This window comes from Lutjanus erythropterus, chromosome 15 (genome assembly GCF_056507025.1).
Source record: "Lutjanus erythropterus isolate fLutEry1 chromosome 15, fLutEry1.hap2, whole genome shotgun sequence".
NCBI classification, from domain to species: domain Eukaryota; kingdom Metazoa; phylum Chordata; class Actinopteri; order Lutjaniformes; family Lutjanidae; genus Lutjanus; species Lutjanus erythropterus.
Window position 1 is genome coordinate 10,044,259 of NC_139331.1, and position 19,871 is coordinate 10,064,129.

The window sequence follows — 19,871 nt, forward strand, 5'->3', positions numbered from 1 at the left end:
TTCATTTGATTATATAGCTGTCTGTATAAACAGGATGGATACATTGAGCTTGCTACCTTGGCTGATAATTAATTAAAATCATGAGTCTTCAATTGTATTTTTCAACAATACCCATCCCTCCCAAGCCCACTGGTTGCATATGATTCTCATTTATAGGTCTCATCACATAACACTGCAATCATAGTGTAGGTCGTCTCAGCTGGAAAGTCGTATATCCAAGGAGACGTACAGTATTTGTGTGAAATAACATTATCTCAGGTTTATGTACACTCAAAGATGAAAATGATTAAAATAATTTCTCTAGGAAATTACTGGCAATAGTGAAGATTTCACTAACAGCGAAAAGAGGAAGTGTTCGGTTGCTGGTAAGCAACATTCAAGCCTCATGAACAAACGTGTTACCTGTTGAGAAAAACAAATCTTTCCTGCTGGTGAGGTAGAGATTATCTTTCCTGTCCCTTACTACTCCAGAATGTTATCTTGAAATACCATGTAGGCCTGGCTTGACATTTTGGGACTACACACCAGATGGAATCCTTCAGCTGATGGCCAGAGAAGTCCTGCGTATTTGCTGCAATACTGTATATGAGGCAGTTCAGATGGCAGACTGAAGCACAGTTATATTAGTTCCTTGAATGAGGTTTTCATCTTGTCCATCAATGAGAGGATCCCACTGATTAAAGTTGTTCTCTAAACCTGCAAAACCCAAGAACATTGGCATCATTAAGAATTGCGCAAGAAAATGCAAAATTTAAAGTGAAATGAGTAAAAATGATGGGCCTGTATGGTGAGTGCTTTGTTCCTACCAAGGTGTCGTTGCAGAAAGGCTAGTGTTGCTTTGTTGGAGAGGTCTATGGCGAGCTCTGGGTCGATCTCTCCCTTCAGCTTCATCAGCTTCCCGATCCAGTTGCCCGTCAGGAAGGTGAAGTCTGGGAAACTCTGGTGGACTGTTCCTCTATTGAAGGAAAACATCATCACAAAGTCAAGAGGAAAGACCCCCCCCCCCCCTAGATTTTTACACGATCAAGAGTAAACAAATTAAAATTTAACCCAACATCAGTTCTGTCCATTGTACCTGATAGTGATCATTTTCCTCTGTATGAGGGCTGAGTCCAGCTTCTTCATGCGGCTGATGTTCCCCGCCCACTGGAACTTCTCTGAGTTGATGAAGAAGATCGGCTGCTTCACCCGGGGAAAGATCTCGTCATCTAAAGGGAACATCCAGGCATCTAGTGCAATGCCACACCTGATTGCAGAGAGGTAAAAGTTTCCAGGGGAGGTTATTGCAAAATACAAAGAGGACACACAATACTTAAATATCTAGATCGACGACTGGGTATCGGTGGCACTTCTGATACTAGTTTCACTGGACGTAATGCTAGATTTTGTGCTGATAACATGGATGGATGTACATTATAAATCCACGTACTTGAATTTAACCTCTTTGCACAGAGCTTCAATCACTGTTGCTCCCCCGAAGGAATGACCCATAGCTGCTATCCTACATAGATCCATGGAGTTCTGTCAGCCAGGAGACAAGAGGCAGAACAGTTAATAAAATACTCCCATTTAAATTCACAACCATGGGAATGAGTGAGGTCTTAAGGGATAGTTCACCTGAATATCAAAATTACATATTTTTCCTCTTACCAGTAGTACTGCTTATTCATGAAGATAGCTTAAGGGTGTGAGTTGCAGAGTTTTGGAGATGTTGGCTGTAGAGATGATTGATCAAGAGCATGTTTTTTTTCCCCCCAGAAATCATGACCTGGTTACTTAAGAAAAAACAACAGACCTTGTGAGCAGTTTCCTGCCAACTGTTGCCAACCTGCCAACTGTATCACCACAAAGAAGGGAGCCAGTAATGTTGACATCCTGAGCTGCCACGGACACGAGCCTCTCATCCATGAGTAGGTTCACACTTCCTCCTGAACAGTGAACTGCTCACAACATGGTCTGTGGATTTTCTTGAGAACGACTTTGAGTGCTTCAAGCTGATTGCCAGTTAGTTCCATTATATTTGAGAAAAAGTAGGCACCTCCACAGCCAATATCTCCAAAACTGGGCAACTTACACCAAACCAATCTAGATGGATAAATAGCACCGCAGGTAGAAGCGAAAAAGCACAAGAAAAATGTAAATTTTTGTTTTTGGGGTTGAACTTTCACTTTAAGACCTGTCTCATTGTGCATTTTATCCCCTGCAGCTCAGTGCCCTTGCAGATTTGACATGATGACCATGAACACATCACAGTGCGCATAACTAAGGTAAACACTATAGAACCTTACTCAAATAGGAGCACTACTATTGAGCTAAATGTTACTACAATATAAAGTATATATATGTGTGTATGTACATATATATGTATGTATATATATAAAAGTGCTTTTTAGAAGTTGTTTTTCTCTTTTCTTGTGTCTCTTTTAGTTTTCCCTGTGAAAAAGGCTACAATACATAAATGAAATAACTTCAACAAGGTAAATCTCATCACACAAAAATATCCCGTATTACCTGCTGACACACTCCAGCTTCTGTAAGGCACACACTTCCTGTCTTGTAGTAAATTCAGTTTTTTATTGTTTTGTTCCTAAATCTTGTGTGCTGCTGCCTTATTGGCTATTTTTTTTTATTTTAAAACAAAACTTAAAGTTGATGAAAAGGTTACCTCCAACGTTGTCCAGTCAAAATTTGTTTGCAAAACATTTTGCACTGGTATCCCTGAGTTGATTTCAGTGAGTCTGTCAAGAGCCAGAATGCATTCATCTGCTCTCTGTTTCACCTGGGAATGAAACCAATAATTCACACAGGTTTAGGAGAAAAGAAAAAAAATCATACACTGCTAACACTGCCACGATTTACATAAAGCCAAGGCTTTCAAATACGTACTCAACACAATAAATTGCAGTAAACAAGATAGATAGTAGCAGGCTAAAAGTTAAAATGTGAGACGTATCAGACAAAAGATCAGAGATAAGACTGAGTAAACACAGATATGGTTTGATTTGAACATCAGAGTTGTGCAGCAGCCTGTGCAGTTAGTGAACGTGAAGTTCAGATGTTGTGCAATCCAGCTTCCACCAACGCCAAACCCACACTGTATAAAAGAGGAGTAACGCCTCCACCTCCTCTTTTATACAATGACTGGTGACTCAAATATGCCACGTCATTGTGTGAATGTTAGCTCCTAAAGCACAGCATGTAGATTTTTTTTCTTACCTGTTTATTTCTGAGAGGGAATTCACTCTCTCCGTGCTGCAGAGCTCTATAGTACATCCACTCTCTGACCATGTTGTCTTGCGCTGAGCCAGACGTTCGTGCCGCATGGTCATTTTCCCTCTCGGACTCTGACTTCTCACGAAAATGATATGTAGCTGAGGCTGACTGGTCCCTGTGTGAAAAAAGAAACACACAATTGTGCAAAATCAGAATGAGTCAAAAGCTAACTGCCAAAGGAAAAATCTTAAAACCTGAGATTTTTTTAAAGATATGATCTTTGGGTTAAGTTTGGTAGACAGAAAATAGTTCTTAGATGATACTGGTGTGTGAGCAGTTCTTGAATAAAGCTGTGCCATCTAGTTCCATTATATTCGAGAAAAGGCAGACATCTCTATGGCTGATACCTCCAAAACTCAGCAACTCGCATCTAAACTAAATAGATTAATATCACCACAGGTAAGAGGAAAAATACGTATTTTTGATTTTGAGGTGAAATTTGACTTTTTTAAACTAGTATTTGGATGTATTTGGGAGTTTTGCCTTAAACAAAACTGAGTAAAAAGTTGAAATAAAAGGTTAATATGATATAGCTTACAATATCCTGTTTTGAGTGAGTAAGAAAAAAGGAGCAGTATCTAGGTTGCAGATCAATAATCTAATAAATGAATAACAATAATGAACTGTTCAGTCTTCAAACATTGGTGTCAAAAACGGACACTCTTATGATTGTTTTTGTTCTGTTTTGGTCTGAGACTGTGTGACAAAAACACCACTGACTGAGCGTCTGGACTGACCTCTGACCGTCAATACAGGCACGTGAAACAAAGTCTGTCTCATGTCACACATATAAACTATGTCACAACACCGCCACATGCCTTTTTTCTGTGGCTTCAGCTGCTAAAATTCAGCGGAGCACCACTTCAATCCACAGAGTGACAGACGAACCGTGGCCATTATGTTCATCTCCATATGTTCCCCTTGTCTCTATACTGAAAAGAAATGTGATGACCTGGTTCGTACCATTGTCTGCACACTCTTTCCACTCCTACTCCACACATAAACAGACAGCCGCTTGCAGAGGAGAACTCTGTTATTGTTTGCTTGGCCAACGTTCAACTAGAATTTCCTCCAACTGCCACGTGGCCTTTCCGTTATTTGTTTCACTTTTTCAGTGCACACATCCTCAGCCAGTCTGTTTGAATACAGTTCAATGCTTCTATACATGATAGCTTAAAAAATTGGTCTGTTTAAATTACTGCTCTTCAGGTGTCCTCCAATTCTGATTTGTCTGTTGTGATTTAATGAAATAAACCCTGACATCAACATGAATATTATAAATAAGCTCAAAGTGTAACCAATTTAAAAAAAAAGGACACATACCTGTGTTCTACAGACGCCACAACGAAGCCCTGAGAGGCCAATTCTGCACATATAGCTGAATACAAAGTCCTAGGAAACACCAAGGAGATGCCGGTTACAGCATTTATAACAGGTGATAAGTGTATATAACTTCCAATTACAATGATGAAATACTGCAGCAGCGTTCTGACTGAGTGTGTGTACCTAAATGCTCCGAGGCCATGGGAGAAGATAATCACAGGACATTTTACATTTGATTTAAATGGAGCATCCAAGTAGGCTGGGATTTTAAAGGACCCTGAAATGAAGAAGCACAAACTTTTTAAAGCACAACAGCAGTTTTTTCACATTTTACAGTTTACTAGAAATTATGGAGACTTTATATTACTGATGAATATTTCCCAAATCATGCTGTTGCGTCGTAGGATTTTCCTACATTTCACCTGCTGGTTCTCATATATTTATACACTGTCAACATTACCTTGCAGAATTGAAACTTACCAGTGAAAGCTTATTCATAATCGTAGTGGACATCATTTCTGCTTTCACTGTTGGTAGTGCAGTTGAAGGTGCAGACTGATTTAATAAGTCTTGCCAGAATTGTGAAACTATGACACAACTACAATAATTATATGATGCAAGGAAATTTCTGAGTTGATTTAGTGAAAGAAAATCTAAAACAGTGACATACCTAAAGATTTTAAGGAGTAACAGAAACTACATTAGATTTTGTGGCTAAACAATACTGGATTTGTGGGGCCAATACTAATATTAGAGAGGAGAAAAAAAATCCAATATCAATTCTTTATACTTTTTATTTCTTAAATGATCCCTCAATTGTGGTTTTTAAACATTATTGTCTAAAATGACATCAGGGCACTGAAACAGTACACTTTCACTAGTATATTTAATTATCATAAATAAATAAACAAATATATTTGATCCTTATTCTGACTTTGTATATAAAATTTAATTCAGAAGGGGATCAAATATACAGAAAATGCTGCCTATAAAGCTAATAAAATAAGACTATCTACATTATGTTGTGTTTAAAAAAAAACTTTAAATATCTGTGCATATCAGACAACATCTCTGCTGATACCCATACAGACCAGTATAGCTGTGACAGACCAGTACGGGGTTGGCTGATATATTGATTTATCGATGCCAAAAAAACCCTAGTATGATCCTAGAAAGAATCATTTAAACAGAACACACTTGTACAAAACAGATCTGAAATTGAAGTTAAATTACCAAAGAGGTAGTTGAAAATCCTCTCACTGAGAGTCCTGTTGATTTTCATGAAGTCTGCCAGACCGTTAAAATACTCTCGGCACGGGACCCAGTCTGGTTTTTCTGCCTTCTCAGTCTCTTGACAAGGATAGTAAAGCCGGAAGAAGCTGCCCTGGAAACGAGACAAGACAAAACATAGAAGCCCACACAAATACTACTGCCTTTTTCTTATTTGACATTTACAAAAATCTTTTGAAAAGAAAACCGTCTGTTACACTGACATCAAGCATTTAGCAAAAAAGTTTTTTTCTTTTTAGCCCCTGATCTCTGTATATTATTACATCTGTTTCGTGTGTTTTGGTATGTTGAATGATGTCTTGTATCTGTCATCTTGCTGCTTGAAACCTTTTTCTTTGATTTAGGATTTTCAAAGATTTGCATTTTCTGTAACCAATAGTTGAAATGGTTGATTATTAATCAAATATGACTAATAAGAGTAACCCAAAGTCAAATAACTTTGTCTCATTTTCAAGGTTAATTTAAACAATTCTAGTGGCACATCAGTTTTGTGAAACATTATTAGAATAATAAAATAATAAGGCTCTGATTCAAAATGGCTGCTTTTTGTCCACCTGTCTTTATTCATAAATTACCAAACATACAAAATAATGTGAAATAGGGCACTAACTGCTGCCATTTCTAGACAACCAAGGCAGATCAAACCAAACCCTTTGAAAACATGTGAGCCCCGGAAAAATGGTACACAAAACATACACTATTGGTTGATTAATTTTTAAACAGTTAATTTCTTAACAACATTTAATCTAAATGTTTTGCTGACCGTCTTGACCAGGATTCCCTGGCAGAAAAGTTACTGCATCTCAATGAGACATTTCTGGTTAAATAAATGATTTTTTTTTTTTTTGCTTTTACCTGTGCAGTGTGATCCATCATGAAGTCAGTGCATCCCACAGCATGGGGGCCCTTGGCTGGAGGGATCCCAAGATGATTACTGCAGGCGTTCCCCATGGTGAAGAAACCGAGCGTGTACCTCCTCTGGTCTGTCAAACAAAGACACACTTGTTAGATAAAACACTCATGAAGCAACGATGGTGACTAACAGGGATGAATGACAGTCATGATGGATACAACATGACTTGACACAAAAACAGACACTATTTCTGCACAGCCAAACTGCTGATTCCAGGCAGTTCATTTTTAAATGTCAGCAGATTATGAACAAAACTCAATTCGAACACTCTAAATACTTTTCAATATTAGTCATTTTCTTCTTCTGTTGGGGCAAAATAAATAACTTAATTTAACGGTGACAAATTAGACTCCTGCTTTGAATGTTTGATCAAGCAGAAACAAAATAAAATTGACTCAACTTATAGCAGTACTGTAACTGTTTAACTATCTTCAGCAGAAGTGACTGACTGTGCCAAAGTTCACGTTTGGATGTTAACAACCAGACGTAACCGTACAGGTCATCTAGCTGTAGAGGACATTAACATGTGTGCGCTGTCAATAAAACAATGGCGTTTCAGCCTCTACCTTACCTGTCCTTGTCCACTCGTAAATCCTCTTGACTAATAACTGTATAAGTCCTCCATGAGAAAGCATCGACTTCAGTAGTTCCAAAAGTGAGCTAACGCTGGTTTATCTTCTGGTTAGCTGTTAGCCACAAGAAATGTAGCTATTAAACGAGTAAGGTCTGTCGGGGATACAGAAGTAGGTCTGTGCAACTGTTACTACATCACTGTCGCAACATTACCTTCCCTTACACATCATCACGGAACTCTTTTCACTTTACTCGAGATTAACCACTGCTGGCTGTCACTTGGGAGGGGTTTAACAGGTCGTTGATATTGGAGTTAGCTAGCCACCACTAGCATGGGAGGTGCTACATCAGAGTAGTAAATGAAAAGTGTTACTTCGACGTCCTGTAGCAGCGCCCCCTTCACCCCTCACTGCCTAAAAACTCCCCTCTGACTTAAACTTAACGTACAGTGACGTCACCTACGTTTAAAATATAATTAAAGGTCACCAAGCTCATGTTATTATCATAATTACAGTATGTGTATCTATAGGTATGTCCTCACAAAACTATGTGAGCTGATCTATGTATGTCTCTGATCTGAAAGCGAGACTGACTGACAGCCCTGCACTCTATGGGCACGTGCATTTGTTGACAGCAATTATCGGCGCTTGTATTGATTTTTTATCAGCATTTTGTGAGAGGCAGTTTTCTCTTTAGCGCTCTGACAGACAAACAAACGCGCCTTGTTTTTTTTTCTTCTGTGTTTTGGCGCATTTGACCCGCCTTTATACGCTGTACTGTGACTTAAGGTCATACGTCGATGGGAACTCTTGATTTGAGAAACTCTCGCGAGATTTCTAAGCGCTGTTTTTTATTGTGCATTCTGTATATACTAATTATGATTAAAATGTGACAAAACTGTGATTAAAAAAGTGTTTAGGTCTAGGGACAGAACACACTTGATGAGGGTTAAGGAAAGATCGTGGTTTTTGAATAGAATGATCACTCTCGCGAGATATTTTGCGGGCCTGGGGTTCCCTTCTACATACGACCATTTATGAAACGCTCCACGTCTATAGAGGGCAGTAGAGAGCAGAGGCCACAGCAACAGAGCAACTGAAATGAGTCCCGAACAACACTGTACAAGGATGCAGTGTTAGCCAAGCTGACTACTTTAAACTATCTTATCAACCTTTGGAAGAGCTGAAAATGAAGTTGGTGAGTAAACAGCTTGTTAGCAGAATTAATGTAGCCAAGTCAACCTCAACTTATCATAATAATGAATTACTAAGTGGTTCAGGGTATGTTTAGTTAGAGCTTCTCTGCTAGCTTAGCAGCTAACAGCACTGTTCGGTCCAGTTTCATTCACTGTGTCTAACGTTAACTAGGCAGCTAACAATTAAGTTATATAAACTATTTAATATGCAGGCCGTTCTGAACGAAAATACTGACTTAATTGTTTAAAGTTATGTTGGTAAATAGGGTACTCTGCTGCAGTGAGGCTAGCGTTACAGCAGTGTGTGTGTGGGGGTGACAGCATCTCTTGCCTGGACTGACGATGATGTCCTGTTAATCCTGCATCAATTCTATTTGTCATGCACTGTGTTGTTGGCTCAGTCAGTTTATTTCTTAATGAATTTTCTTCCATTTATTTCAGTATTGTTTGTCTGGTCATCCTACATTGCCTTGCAATGTTCTCAAGTTCAAATCTACCACTATCATGCTGGACTGTGGGTTAGACACCACCTCTGTTCTCAACTTCCTGCCCCTTCCTCTAGTGCACAGGTGAGTCACTGGCATCAGTGGCAGTGCCTTTATTAATTAATTAATTAATTTATTCATGGTTGGTAGAGTTGCCATTATTATGAGCCAGAATTTTCTTTTTTTTTTTTCTGTTTCAGTCCAAGACTCTCCAAGTTGCCTGGTTGGGTCTCTAAAGATGGAACAGTAAACCTGGAAAAGGTATGAGAGGCTGTTTTTATTGGATTTCATTCACAAAGTTTTTAACGTGTATCTGAACTTGAATTTGAATTTACTGAGATTCAGGTTACTTGATTGGTGCCTGTAGGTAGATTTGACTTGCAGTAAAAGACAAATCAATGTTGACTTGACATGGCTAAATACCACTTTTTGTTACTGACACTGATACCACAGCTTTAATCAATACCAATTCCAATCAATACCGTATTTTTCCCTCTCTCAAACAGTGAAACTGTTTATAATACATTTTCACCGATAAACTTATTTTGCTTTTCTTAAAAACAAATATTCTACTCCCATAAATGAAGAACTACTTCTGCTTCTTTTAAGTTCAACATTTTCACACACAGAACTTTCAGCAGCATTTTTGATTCATCAGCACCAGTCAAACATTCAAAATGAAATGTAACTACATTATATAATTATAGAATAACATATAATAAAAATAATTCCACACGACCGACATGACAACTCACTCATGCTCTAGTTATTGTTCAAGCAACAGATCTGTGTTACTGTGACACATCTCTCTTAACGGCATGCTACTCAAAATTTTGTTTAGCCTGTACATGACAGTTAAGACTAATGGCTTGTATCAGACTGTACTTTTTTCCTCATGATATCCAATCCAGTGATTTCAGCCAGTATCAGACCAATACCAATACCGAGTATCAGATTGGCACATCCCTAATCATAACACACATTTGTAAACAACACAGACAGTAGACAAACACAATATAAGTACTAAAGGCTCTAAAAATGTAAACATTGAGAATAACCAATGAAAAAAAAACACTCAAATAAATAGCCGCTAGAATAGGGGAACATGCAGGTGAAAAATTTGTGCAGTGTTGCTTTTTGAGATTGCCTCAAGTTTTTTTTTTTGTTTGTTTGTTTTTGTCTGGAAAGTGAAAATGTGAGAGCTATAAAAGTAAACACAGTATGTCTTTCTATCTTTACAGGAGCTGAAGGAATGTGCAGGAAGAGTGTTTGTGGACTCACAGCCAGAGTTCTGTCTCCCTGAGGTTAACTAAACCACACAGACCACACACACAGCATATTTATTTAGTCTTGCTTTTGACATCAGTCAGATGCTTGAGATGAAAAGTTTTGCTGCAAGAAATTATAATGCTTGTTACAATAAATACTTTACTTTGAATAATAATGCATATCTTGTCTAAATAAACCGTCCTTTTTTATATTGGCCCCAGAGAGAACTGCTTGATCTGTCTACCATTGATGTCATCCTGATCTCCAACTACCACTGTATGATGGCTCTGCCCTACATCACTGAACACACAGGCTTCACTGGGACAGTGTACGCTACAGAACCCACCCTGCAGATCGGAAGGTAAGGAGATAGCAGGATTTAAAACTTGATCAGATTTCTTTCATACTAATTTAGTGGGAAATATGCCCAATATTTTAACACCTGTTTTTTTTCATGGTTTTGTAAAAACAGATAAAACCAACTGGAAAAACAACTGTTTTAAATTAAATATTGTGTTTTAAGAGTTTAATTTTTAAAATGTCATCTCAGGAAAATAAACTCTGGCTGCTGTTGGATCATGAAACAAACGACTTTGGTTTCATTAATGTAAAAAATTATGATTCTTGATGTTATTTTCTGCAGACTCTTGATGGAGGAACTGGTGAACTTCATGGAGAGAGTTCCCAAAGCCCAGTCTGCCACCTGCTGGAAAAATAAGGAAATACAAAGGTAGGCAAACTGAAAACATACAAGAGTGTTAGTGGGTGGTTGTGAAAAATATTTATTTCAAAATATAAACTTCTACATTTGAAAATATAGTTTTATTTTGAAATATAAAATTAAACATAACATAGCGCTTTACCTGTAATTCTCTGCTTGTTTCTGTTTATCTTAATTTGCATTTTACTTTCAGTCACTTTTGTAGATGCATTTAACATAATACAATATAATAAGAATATACAAATGATTTTATTGTATTAGAATGCTCCCTGGACCTCTGAAGGATGCAGTAGACGTGTGGACGTGGAAGCGATGCTACAGTATGCAGGAGGTCAACTCTGCCCTCAGCAAAGTACAACTTGTGGGTTACTCACAGAAAGTGGTAAGAACCTCTTTTTCTCCGTCACTATCTGCACAGCCGTACAACACTGACACTGAGACAAATGTTAGTCAACAGTTGATATAGTTTATCAAGTTAGATACACAATGTACACAATAGTACAATGTGAGTGCAGGATTAATACATATTAGTAAAATACCTGTATCTATTATTTCTGCTTTTTTTCCCCTCATAGTGACAACTTCTTTATTTCTTTCTCCAGGAGTTATTTGGAGCTGTACAGATTTCCCCCTTAAGCTCTGGTTACTCGTTGGGCAGTTCCAACTGGATCATCCAGTCTCATCATGAGAAGGTTTCCTATGTGTCTGGTTCATCCCTCCTCACCACACACCCACAGGTTGGTCAACTAGCCTAACGCTAGAGGAAGTTATACATGCAGCCTGAGGTAAAACCTGCAGTGATCAAGACTGTGATACTAATGTTTGACTTGACTTTAGGTTTATGTATATAAAATGTAGTTAAATTAACATGCTAGATCAGTAAATGCTCTCTGAACTGTAAAGATGATCAAAGCCTCTTACTGTATTCCAGTTTTCAATCATCAGTTTTTGTCAGTTATGACTGTAGAAAATGGGAAAACAAGCTCTCTTGTTTGTTCCACGATACAATACAGAATGACAAGGCAGAAATTGACGGTGTTGTTTACTGAAGACTTATTTCAATCATTTAGAAAGTATTTGATTGTTGTAAATATATTCTGGCCTCTCTGTTCAATAGAAGAATCAGGATAGGAATAGGAGAATAAGGGCATCCTTAAAAAAGAGCTTTAGGAAAGTGATCTATGTGAGTGTTGTCACTGAAGCCTTTTCACAGGACTGGTTATAAATTTAAGTATCCCTTCTCGTCTTCTCTCAGCCGATGGACCAAAGCTCCTTGAAGAACAGCGACGTTCTAATTCTGACAGGCCTCACCCAGATGCCCACCGCCAACCCAGATGGCATGCTGGGAGAATTCTGCAGCAACCTTGGTAGGCTCAAGTTAAATGTCTGTTGAAAATTATCAAATCCTATGGTAGGTATGACAAATGGAATTAGAAACTTTAAAGTGATTGATGATTTTTTTTCCCAATTTTTTGTGGCTGTAGCCATGACGATTCGAGCAGGAGGCAACGTGCTGGTGCCGTGCTACTCCTCAGGGGTAATATACGACCTGCTGGAGTGTCTGTACCAGTTCATCGAGAGCGCCAACCTGGGGACCACACCCTTTTACTTCATCTCGCCCGTCGCCAACAGCTCGCTGGAATTCTCTCAGATCTTTGCTGAGTGGTGAGAAGCTTTTCATTCATATTCCCTGATTTTATTAATCTGTCATTGTACAGCACCTTAAAAGGAAAGCAACAATGAAAGAAAATTAAATGATACAAATATGGTGATGGATTATGAAAAAACTAACCATATGGTAGCAGATAGTGTCATTTAGAACAGCTGTTTACTCCTTAGGCAATATTTCAGCTTTTAGGAAATTAACACCAATGTTTGCAGAAAAATCCATTAATATGTCACTTAATACATTTTGTTTGCTTCAGTTCACACAGTGTTGCTCGAGAGAGCTTAAGGTTTTGCCTGTGATTCATTACACATTCAAAACGGTGCAGATGCAACAGCCAGTGTTAGTGTGGTCAGACATTTACTGTTGTTGACTGCAGCGGTGCAGTGACTGTGTTCTGATTATAAATTTCTGCCAGAATGGTGCATTGCGGCAAACAAAAGTCATTTCTATGAAACAGATTGTTTTTTTTTTTTTTAGTTTAAAGGCATGCAGATACAGTCAAAAAAGGATAATATGCTGGTTCTCAGCCACCTTTTGATTATTCTCCAAGGTTAATCTGATTAGATGTTTTTTTTCTGATTTCAGGCTTTGCCACAACAAACAATCCAAGGTGTATCTTCCAGAGCCTCCATTTCCTCATGCAGAGGTCAGTCTTGTTGCTGCACTTCTTACCAGAGGAGAACTAAGCTGCATTCAGAGATAGTGGAGAGCCGTGAATTCTGATTATCTGCTAGCAGATGAGCACCCATTTACCCATAGATATACTAGTTTGTTAACAACTACATTTGGAAAGTATGTTCTCGTTTACATTTTATGTTAATCAGCCTTTGCATGGGAGCAGCATTTTACTTTGGGGAAACCCTGAATCAGTCAAATACTTTAATAAAACAGGGCTCAGCTAATCAGAATAATCATTAAATTAAAAAACCTGTAACCAGGAATAACTTAAATATTTTTGTCAAATGTAACAGTGGGCAATGAACAACGTTTTATTTTTACCGCTGTCAGTGTGTTCAGCCTCAGAAGATAATGACTTGATGTATCCCATCAGAAATAGGAGTCTTGTTTTCTACTTAAACTGTGCAAGAAATCCATCCTCAGTAATATTATATTATATATAATATATTGGTTGACCAATATTTTTGGGCCAATATTGGCTTGTAACAGCTGTATCACTATTGGCATATATGCTGACTGATATGTGCTGATATGAAAATTTTTTTTTGTAACAGAACATAATGCAGATTGTTTTTTATTTGTTAACTTTGTAGGGAGGCTTATATTTGATCATTTTCCTTATTCAGTATACCTATATTTTGCTCTATTTGTGTTTTTCTATTAATAGTTATTTCTAATTATTAATGTGAAAGTGAAAGTTTATTATTTCAGTGGTGCTGATGTAATTTTTGACAATGTGTATATATTCTGTATACTGTATATTATATTCTTTACAAAGAATATTGGCCAATATATTGATCAGAATTGTTCCTCCTAATACTACTGTATGTTCAGCCTCTAGTGTTTTGAGTATATTGAGCTGGTTGAGTGAATGTACAGGAACACATAATGTCAACTTTTCTCTGAAATTTCCTGCGTTGTTGTTTCAGCTGATTCAGACCAACAAGCTGAAGCACTACCCCAGTATCCACGGAGACTTCAGCAGCGAGTTCCGTCAGCCGTGTGTGGTGTTCACCGGTCACCCGTCTCTGCGCTTTGGGGACGTGGTTCACTTCATGGAGCTGTGGGGCAAATCCAGCCTCAACACCATCATCTTTACTGGTACCTCCGACTTTATTACAAGCACTCCAATGCCATACACTTGACATTAATGAAACGATGTCATCCTAAATCAAATACTCTGCCTCTAAAAGCCTCTGTGACTTCTCTCTAACCATTAGAGCCAGACTTTTCTTACCTGGATGCTCTGGCTCCCTACCAGCCACTGGCCATGAAGTGTGTTTACTGTCCCATTGACACACGACTCAACTTCCACCAAGTGTCAAAGCTGCTCAAAGAAGTCCAGGTATTGACAAAAACATGTTTGTCATGTGACCATCCCAGTCATGAATATGGTAAATGAACTGTTAGCACATTTTCTCTACCAATTACAGGGGGTTGAAAGTGAAATAAGCAGAACTGTGGTGAATTGACTGCACCTACATGAACTGATTTTTTTTTTTAGAAGCATGAGCTTGTAAAAGGGATCTATTTTTTTTCCACAATGAATTTGACAGTTGGGAAATAGAGTGAGATAATGGCTCAAAAACCATCAATGTGTCCAGCTCAGACATGGCTTCCTCTTGGGTTTTATTGTTTATACACAACACTGGTAAGGGCAGAATTGTGCAACAAGCCAATAATCACTGAGTCAGTAGCAGTCCTGTGGGTGAAACAAGCAAACTAAAAGACTGAGACACAAACAAGGTACCATAACAATGCTAGATCAGCATTCTGGGCAGAGCAGCGGGGAATTCATCACAGAATACGTCACAGCTCACAGAGCAGCATAGTCTTGTTCTTTAATTTGCAGCATGTGATTGTGTCATTTCAGGAGGCAGTTGTGACCACATGCTGCAGACAGCACAAGTTTTCATCTGTGCAAAAGTCTGCACATAAGCTAATGTCAGATCATCAGCAATATTAAAGGAAACCACAAATCTGTTGCAAACAGAGATAACGCAACTGTTGTTTCATAAGCTGCATCAGCATTACAGTTTTTGTTACCCACAGATCTTATAGATTTGTCTTCAGGATGCCACTGATACAGGGACCAAATTTGGCACAAGCCACTAGTCAAATGCTGGTAAAGTGTGCAAGTGTCCAGGTAGATTTGCTTGTCTCACCAGCCAGTGAAACAATGGTAAGCTATTGAGTGGCTGGTCAAATTTGAGCATTCACTAGCCATTTGGCTGGTGGACATATTGATAGACGTTTTTATTTTGTGTTGTATCTGTGAAAATTTGAAAGCATCAGGTAACCACAGACAACGTCCAATCAATCATCATGTCATGGTTAGAGTAAAGACTATTAAACACCTTGATGAGTCTTTGCCATAGTTGTCGACAGGTTTCATTTTAAATGAGTCAAGGAATACACATTATTCAACCCTAATATGTAGCATTTCTGCATTAAAATGTCTAATAATGACCAAACCTATCTTATGCTATGTTATATATTTTGAAATATGTACTTGCATTATCCCGTATGTTCAAACCCAGAGAAATCATCAGTTATCTGAATGATATAGGTGTCATAGGCCAATAACAGCAAATTATATTGATCCATCGATACATCTGTCTGGCTGTAGTTGTTAGTTGCTGTAATTTCCAGGGAAACTTGGGAAATACCAGATGATTTGTCAGAGAGGAGAAAGGAAGTTTCCAACTGTGGCAAGACGTGGTATGAAAAAAAAAAAACTATAGTGTAGTTCCTCACTGTGAGCATCAGATTTTCATCAGCAGTAGTGGTTATTTGAAGACAATGACTCCCTTAAAAAATTCTCAATATAAAATACTTAAACCACATTTTATTGCTTTTTTCTTAAGGTGCAAAGCAGCTGCTCAGTCTCTCTCTCTTCCAGTGCTGTTGTTTTACAAGAGTTATGAGAACTCTTTATGCAGCCTTAATTTAAAACTGACTATCTTCATAAAAGCAGGATCAGTTTAGAACATGATACAGCAAATGTGAGTAAAAGCTGCTTTTGATATCTCAAAGGACTATTTGATTGCTGTCTTCTGTCCTCCCCTCCTGCAGCCCCTCCATGTGGTGTGCCCAGAGCAGTACACCCAACCTCCACTGACCCAGTCCCACCGCTCTGATCTGATGCTGGAGCTGCAGCCCCCTCCCATGCCCTACAGACGCTGCTCTGTGCTCAACCTGCCCTTCAGGCGCCGTTATGAACGCATCTACATCCTGCCCGAGGTGAGCTTGAACTCGTGGCTATGAATATATTCTTCTTCAACTTGTCTGCTTAAAAGGAGCCTAACAGACTGAGTTGACAGTTTTAAATTAAAGATAAAATCAGTACCTTTGGAAACAGATGGTGAGAACAGACTTTAAACTCTCATGTGTGGGTAGGAGACGGTGACATATGGTGTATAAGACACTGTCAGAAATTAAAGAGAGAAATGTTTTATGGAAATATTGTAGCTCCTGTCAGAGAACAGGTGGCCAGTCTTCACGTCTAAGAGTCAGATGCTTCTGTTCTTAGCTGGCCAACTCCCTGGTGCCCTCTGAGATTAAACCTGGCATCTCCCTGGCAACCGTGTCTGCAGTGCTGCACTCCAAGGACAACAAACACACATTGCAGGTGAATCTATGGTATATGGTAAATATGGCTTAAAGGGATAGTTCTCCCTTTTTGAAGTGGGGTTGTATGAGTTACTTATCCATGAACAGTGTATTACCTGCAGTAACATGAAAGTCGGCACGCAGTTTGAAGAAGCAAAGAGGAGCACCAGCACAGAAGTCTAAAATCTGTTTAGTTGCTGACCCTGTCCACAGCAGCACATTGCTTTGCTTCCTTCACCGGTGCTCCTGCTGTTCCTCTAAACTGGGCATGTGCCATTACCCATCTACTGTAGTTAATAATACACTGACTGGATGAGTACCGCCTATGACTTCACTTCAAAGGATAAAAACTATCCCTTAATCTTTGGCACAAACTGAAGTTTTTCCCTCTCCTGTGTTGCCAGTCGGTACCTAAACCCCCTCCAGTACCCCCCAGCAAGAAGAGGAAGCGGGTAATAGAGGAGCCTCCTGTAGTGCTGGCTCCTAAACCCCTGCTGAGTGGAGCGGTGCCCCTGGAAGCTTTCCTGGTCACGTTGCAAAAGGTGTGAAATGTGCAGACAGCTGTGGGAACCTTAACACTGTTAATATGACAGCCTAATTTCTGTACTTGTCGTTGTCCCTTCATTTGATGTGTCTTTAGTTTTCCCAAAGGAGATGAGTACGCCCTTGAATCTCAGCCCATCTGACATTACAGTCTCCTCATGCATAACATCGTTGGGATTAGTAGTTTTTTAATAGCAGAGGGCAGAGATTTAAAATAATAAAAATGGCTTAGATTGATTTTATAATTATTACAAGGGCGTGCTCCCTACTTTTTTAGTAGAAGGTAACGCCATACCTGTGAGAGAAGACGTGCCAGGCATAAGGAAAACAAATAAAAATTTTGTTTTCCATTTTCAGAATAAAGTCTAAATGTTGAAAATGACAGTTATTTTTGTGCTTAATTCCCAACATTTGACTTACTTACAATGCAAAATAAAAACCAATCCTCCTCCCCTGATTTATATTTTCTTGTGTGCCACTTAAGTTTTACTTTATTCCCAAAATTTCAACGTCATTCTCATCATTTTGTTACTCTCAACGTTTTGACCGAATTCTTATTTGCGATAATTCAACTTTATTCTGGATGTTTCAGAATTATTCTTTTTTTTTTTTTTTACTTTCCTCTATTTTTGCATGACACAAATCTTAAATTCACACAGGCCTTGTGCATTTTTGTACCCATTGATGAATGACTTGCAGAAAAAAAATTGTCTATAATTTCTCCCTTTATTTATCCATTCCATTTCATTCAGCATGGTATTACAGAAGTCAAAGTGGAGGAGACGGCAGACGGACACATCCTGCATCTGCAGACGGAGGACACACTGATTCAGCTAGAGGAGGATGGGACACACATCGTCTGTGACAACAACGAGCCCCTGCGAACCACACTGCGAGACCTGGTGCTCCGCTTCCTACAGAAGCTCTGACCTGAATCCCACTCAGGCCTCCTCCTCCTCCTTACGTTATTTTTAACAGCATTTCTGTACTGGACTGTGGAGGGGGGAGGTAATGATGAAGAGCTGTGAACCGGACTGTCTTTGCCTCAGTCGTATTTAATACTGCAACATATAGAAGCCTCTTTCTGCCAATTCAATGAAATAAAATAGATCCTGTAAGTCATTATGATGAGAACTCAAAATAATGAGTTAGTGTCTCAATAATGAGAAACTTATTGAAAAATCCTCATTATCTTGACATAATACAAAGACATTTGAAGATACTAACTCATTTTGAAAAAAATTCTCATGATTGTTTGAAAAACTAATTCTTTTGAAATACTGGCTTCATTATTTTGAGATTTCTCATGACTTGCAGGATTTTTTTTTTTTTTAAATCACATTGTCAGAAACGGGCTTCCATTTAGTTAGTAACATTTACAGTAGTTCTACTGTAAGTCCATTATATTTTGTAAAATAGTATTTTGTAATAAAAAAAATTTCAAACATGGTAAAGATCATCTCAGTGAGTCTTTCACCACTGCATCCTCTTCATCAAGGAAGATACTGTAGTGAAAAGCAGAAATCAGTTTTGAGCTGGAGTTTTCCAAAAGAGGAAGTGAGAAACGCCACATCATAATTCCACATAAATTCACATAATTCAACTTCTGTTACTCTCAAAATGGCGTTTGCAAGTTTAATCCAGATCTCATGGCAGTTTGTGATCAACTCTTTGGCTGAAGTTGGTGCAAGATTCCCAAAGTTCGCAGATTTGATACAAAATGATCTGACATATCAGAATCAGATGTTCCATTGTTGTCTTTTGTTAAGATGGAACTGCTCTATATCCTGTGCACCTCTATTGAAACAGCCATAATAGATCTTTTTTTTTTGTTTTTACAGCAGACATGTTGACACGGCACAGGTGTAAATAAAAAAAACAGAATGATGGCTGAATTCCAATTAGCTTATTCAGTCTCAGGGTCCTGGTATTGTTTGTGCAAATTCACTGAGACACTTGAATGGAACGGAGCGACAAATGCTGATCAGCATAATTCCCAAACAATTTATCAATTAATTGAGAAAATGATGACAGATGAATCGATAATGAAAATAATTGTTAATTGCAGCGGTAATTAAAACAAGATATTTGATACATTGGGCTCTTGGAAAAGGAGAGTGCCCATGCATGTTCATGGTCATACGAAAAAGAAAAAAAGACTCCAGGTCACTTATTATTTGTGTCACAAAATATTTAATTGGTGCAGGGTTTACAGGCAGCTAAAATACACTTAATAATATGATTTTAATGTACAATATCTTACAGTGTACTACATGACCATTGCTTTGATAATACAACTGTGCAGCAGGAAGAACATCTAAGATTGA

General features: G+C 38.4%; 2 protein-coding genes across 2 annotated transcripts; one reads left to right on the forward strand and one right to left on the reverse strand.

The window, feature by feature from the left end:
- Nucleotides 1-306: 306 nt before the first annotated feature.
- On the reverse strand, nt 307-7,748 carry pla2g7 (phospholipase A2, group VII (platelet-activating factor acetylhydrolase, plasma)). Its single transcript, XM_084737926.1, has 11 exons — nt 7,371-7,748; nt 6,742-6,869; nt 5,830-5,980; nt 4,780-4,873; nt 4,597-4,665; nt 3,217-3,388; nt 2,666-2,779; nt 1,430-1,521; nt 1,076-1,246; nt 807-955; nt 307-696 (listed from the first exon to the last, which is right to left on the reverse strand). The coding sequence occupies exons 1-11, from the start codon at nt 7,432-7,434 to the stop codon at nt 596-598; spliced, it is 1,305 nt and encodes a 434-aa protein (XP_084594052.1). The 5' UTR covers nt 7,435-7,748; the 3' UTR covers nt 307-595.
- A 697-nt stretch (nt 7,749-8,445) lies between these two features.
- ints9 (integrator complex subunit 9) lies at nt 8,446-18,998 on the forward strand. Its single transcript, XM_084736862.1, has 17 exons — nt 8,446-8,569; nt 9,009-9,136; nt 9,253-9,313; nt 10,294-10,356; nt 10,543-10,682; nt 10,965-11,051; nt 11,304-11,424; nt 11,645-11,779; nt 12,298-12,409; nt 12,527-12,707; nt 13,297-13,357; nt 14,319-14,490; nt 14,610-14,734; nt 16,465-16,632; nt 16,922-17,020; nt 17,406-17,543; nt 18,297-18,998. Exons 1-17 carry the CDS (start codon nt 8,561-8,563, stop codon nt 18,471-18,473), a joined length of 1,977 nt encoding a protein of 658 aa, XP_084592988.1. The 5' UTR covers nt 8,446-8,560; the 3' UTR covers nt 18,474-18,998.
- The last annotated feature ends 873 nt before the right edge of the window (nt 18,999-19,871 follow it).

Coding starts and splice junctions, on each gene's coding strand:
- pla2g7 (XM_084737926.1), bottom strand. CDS start 7,434: ATGCTTTCTCATGGAGGACTTATACAGTTATTAGTCAAGAGGATTTAC. Junction 4,874..5,829: donor GATTTTCAACTACCTCTTTG/GTAATTTAACTT, acceptor TCTTCATTTCAG/GGTCCTTTAAAATCCCAGCC. Junction 2,780..3,216: donor TCCCTCTCAGAAATAAACAG/GTAAGAAAAAAA, acceptor TTTCATTCCCAG/GTGAAACAGAGAGCAGATGA.
- ints9 (XM_084736862.1), top strand. Junction 9,137..9,252: donor CCCCTTCCTCTAGTGCACAG/GTGAGTCACTGG, acceptor TTTCTGTTTCAG/TCCAAGACTCTCCAAGTTGC. Junction 11,425..11,644: donor TGGGTTACTCACAGAAAGTG/GTAAGAACCTCT, acceptor TTCTTTCTCCAG/GAGTTATTTGGAGCTGTACA.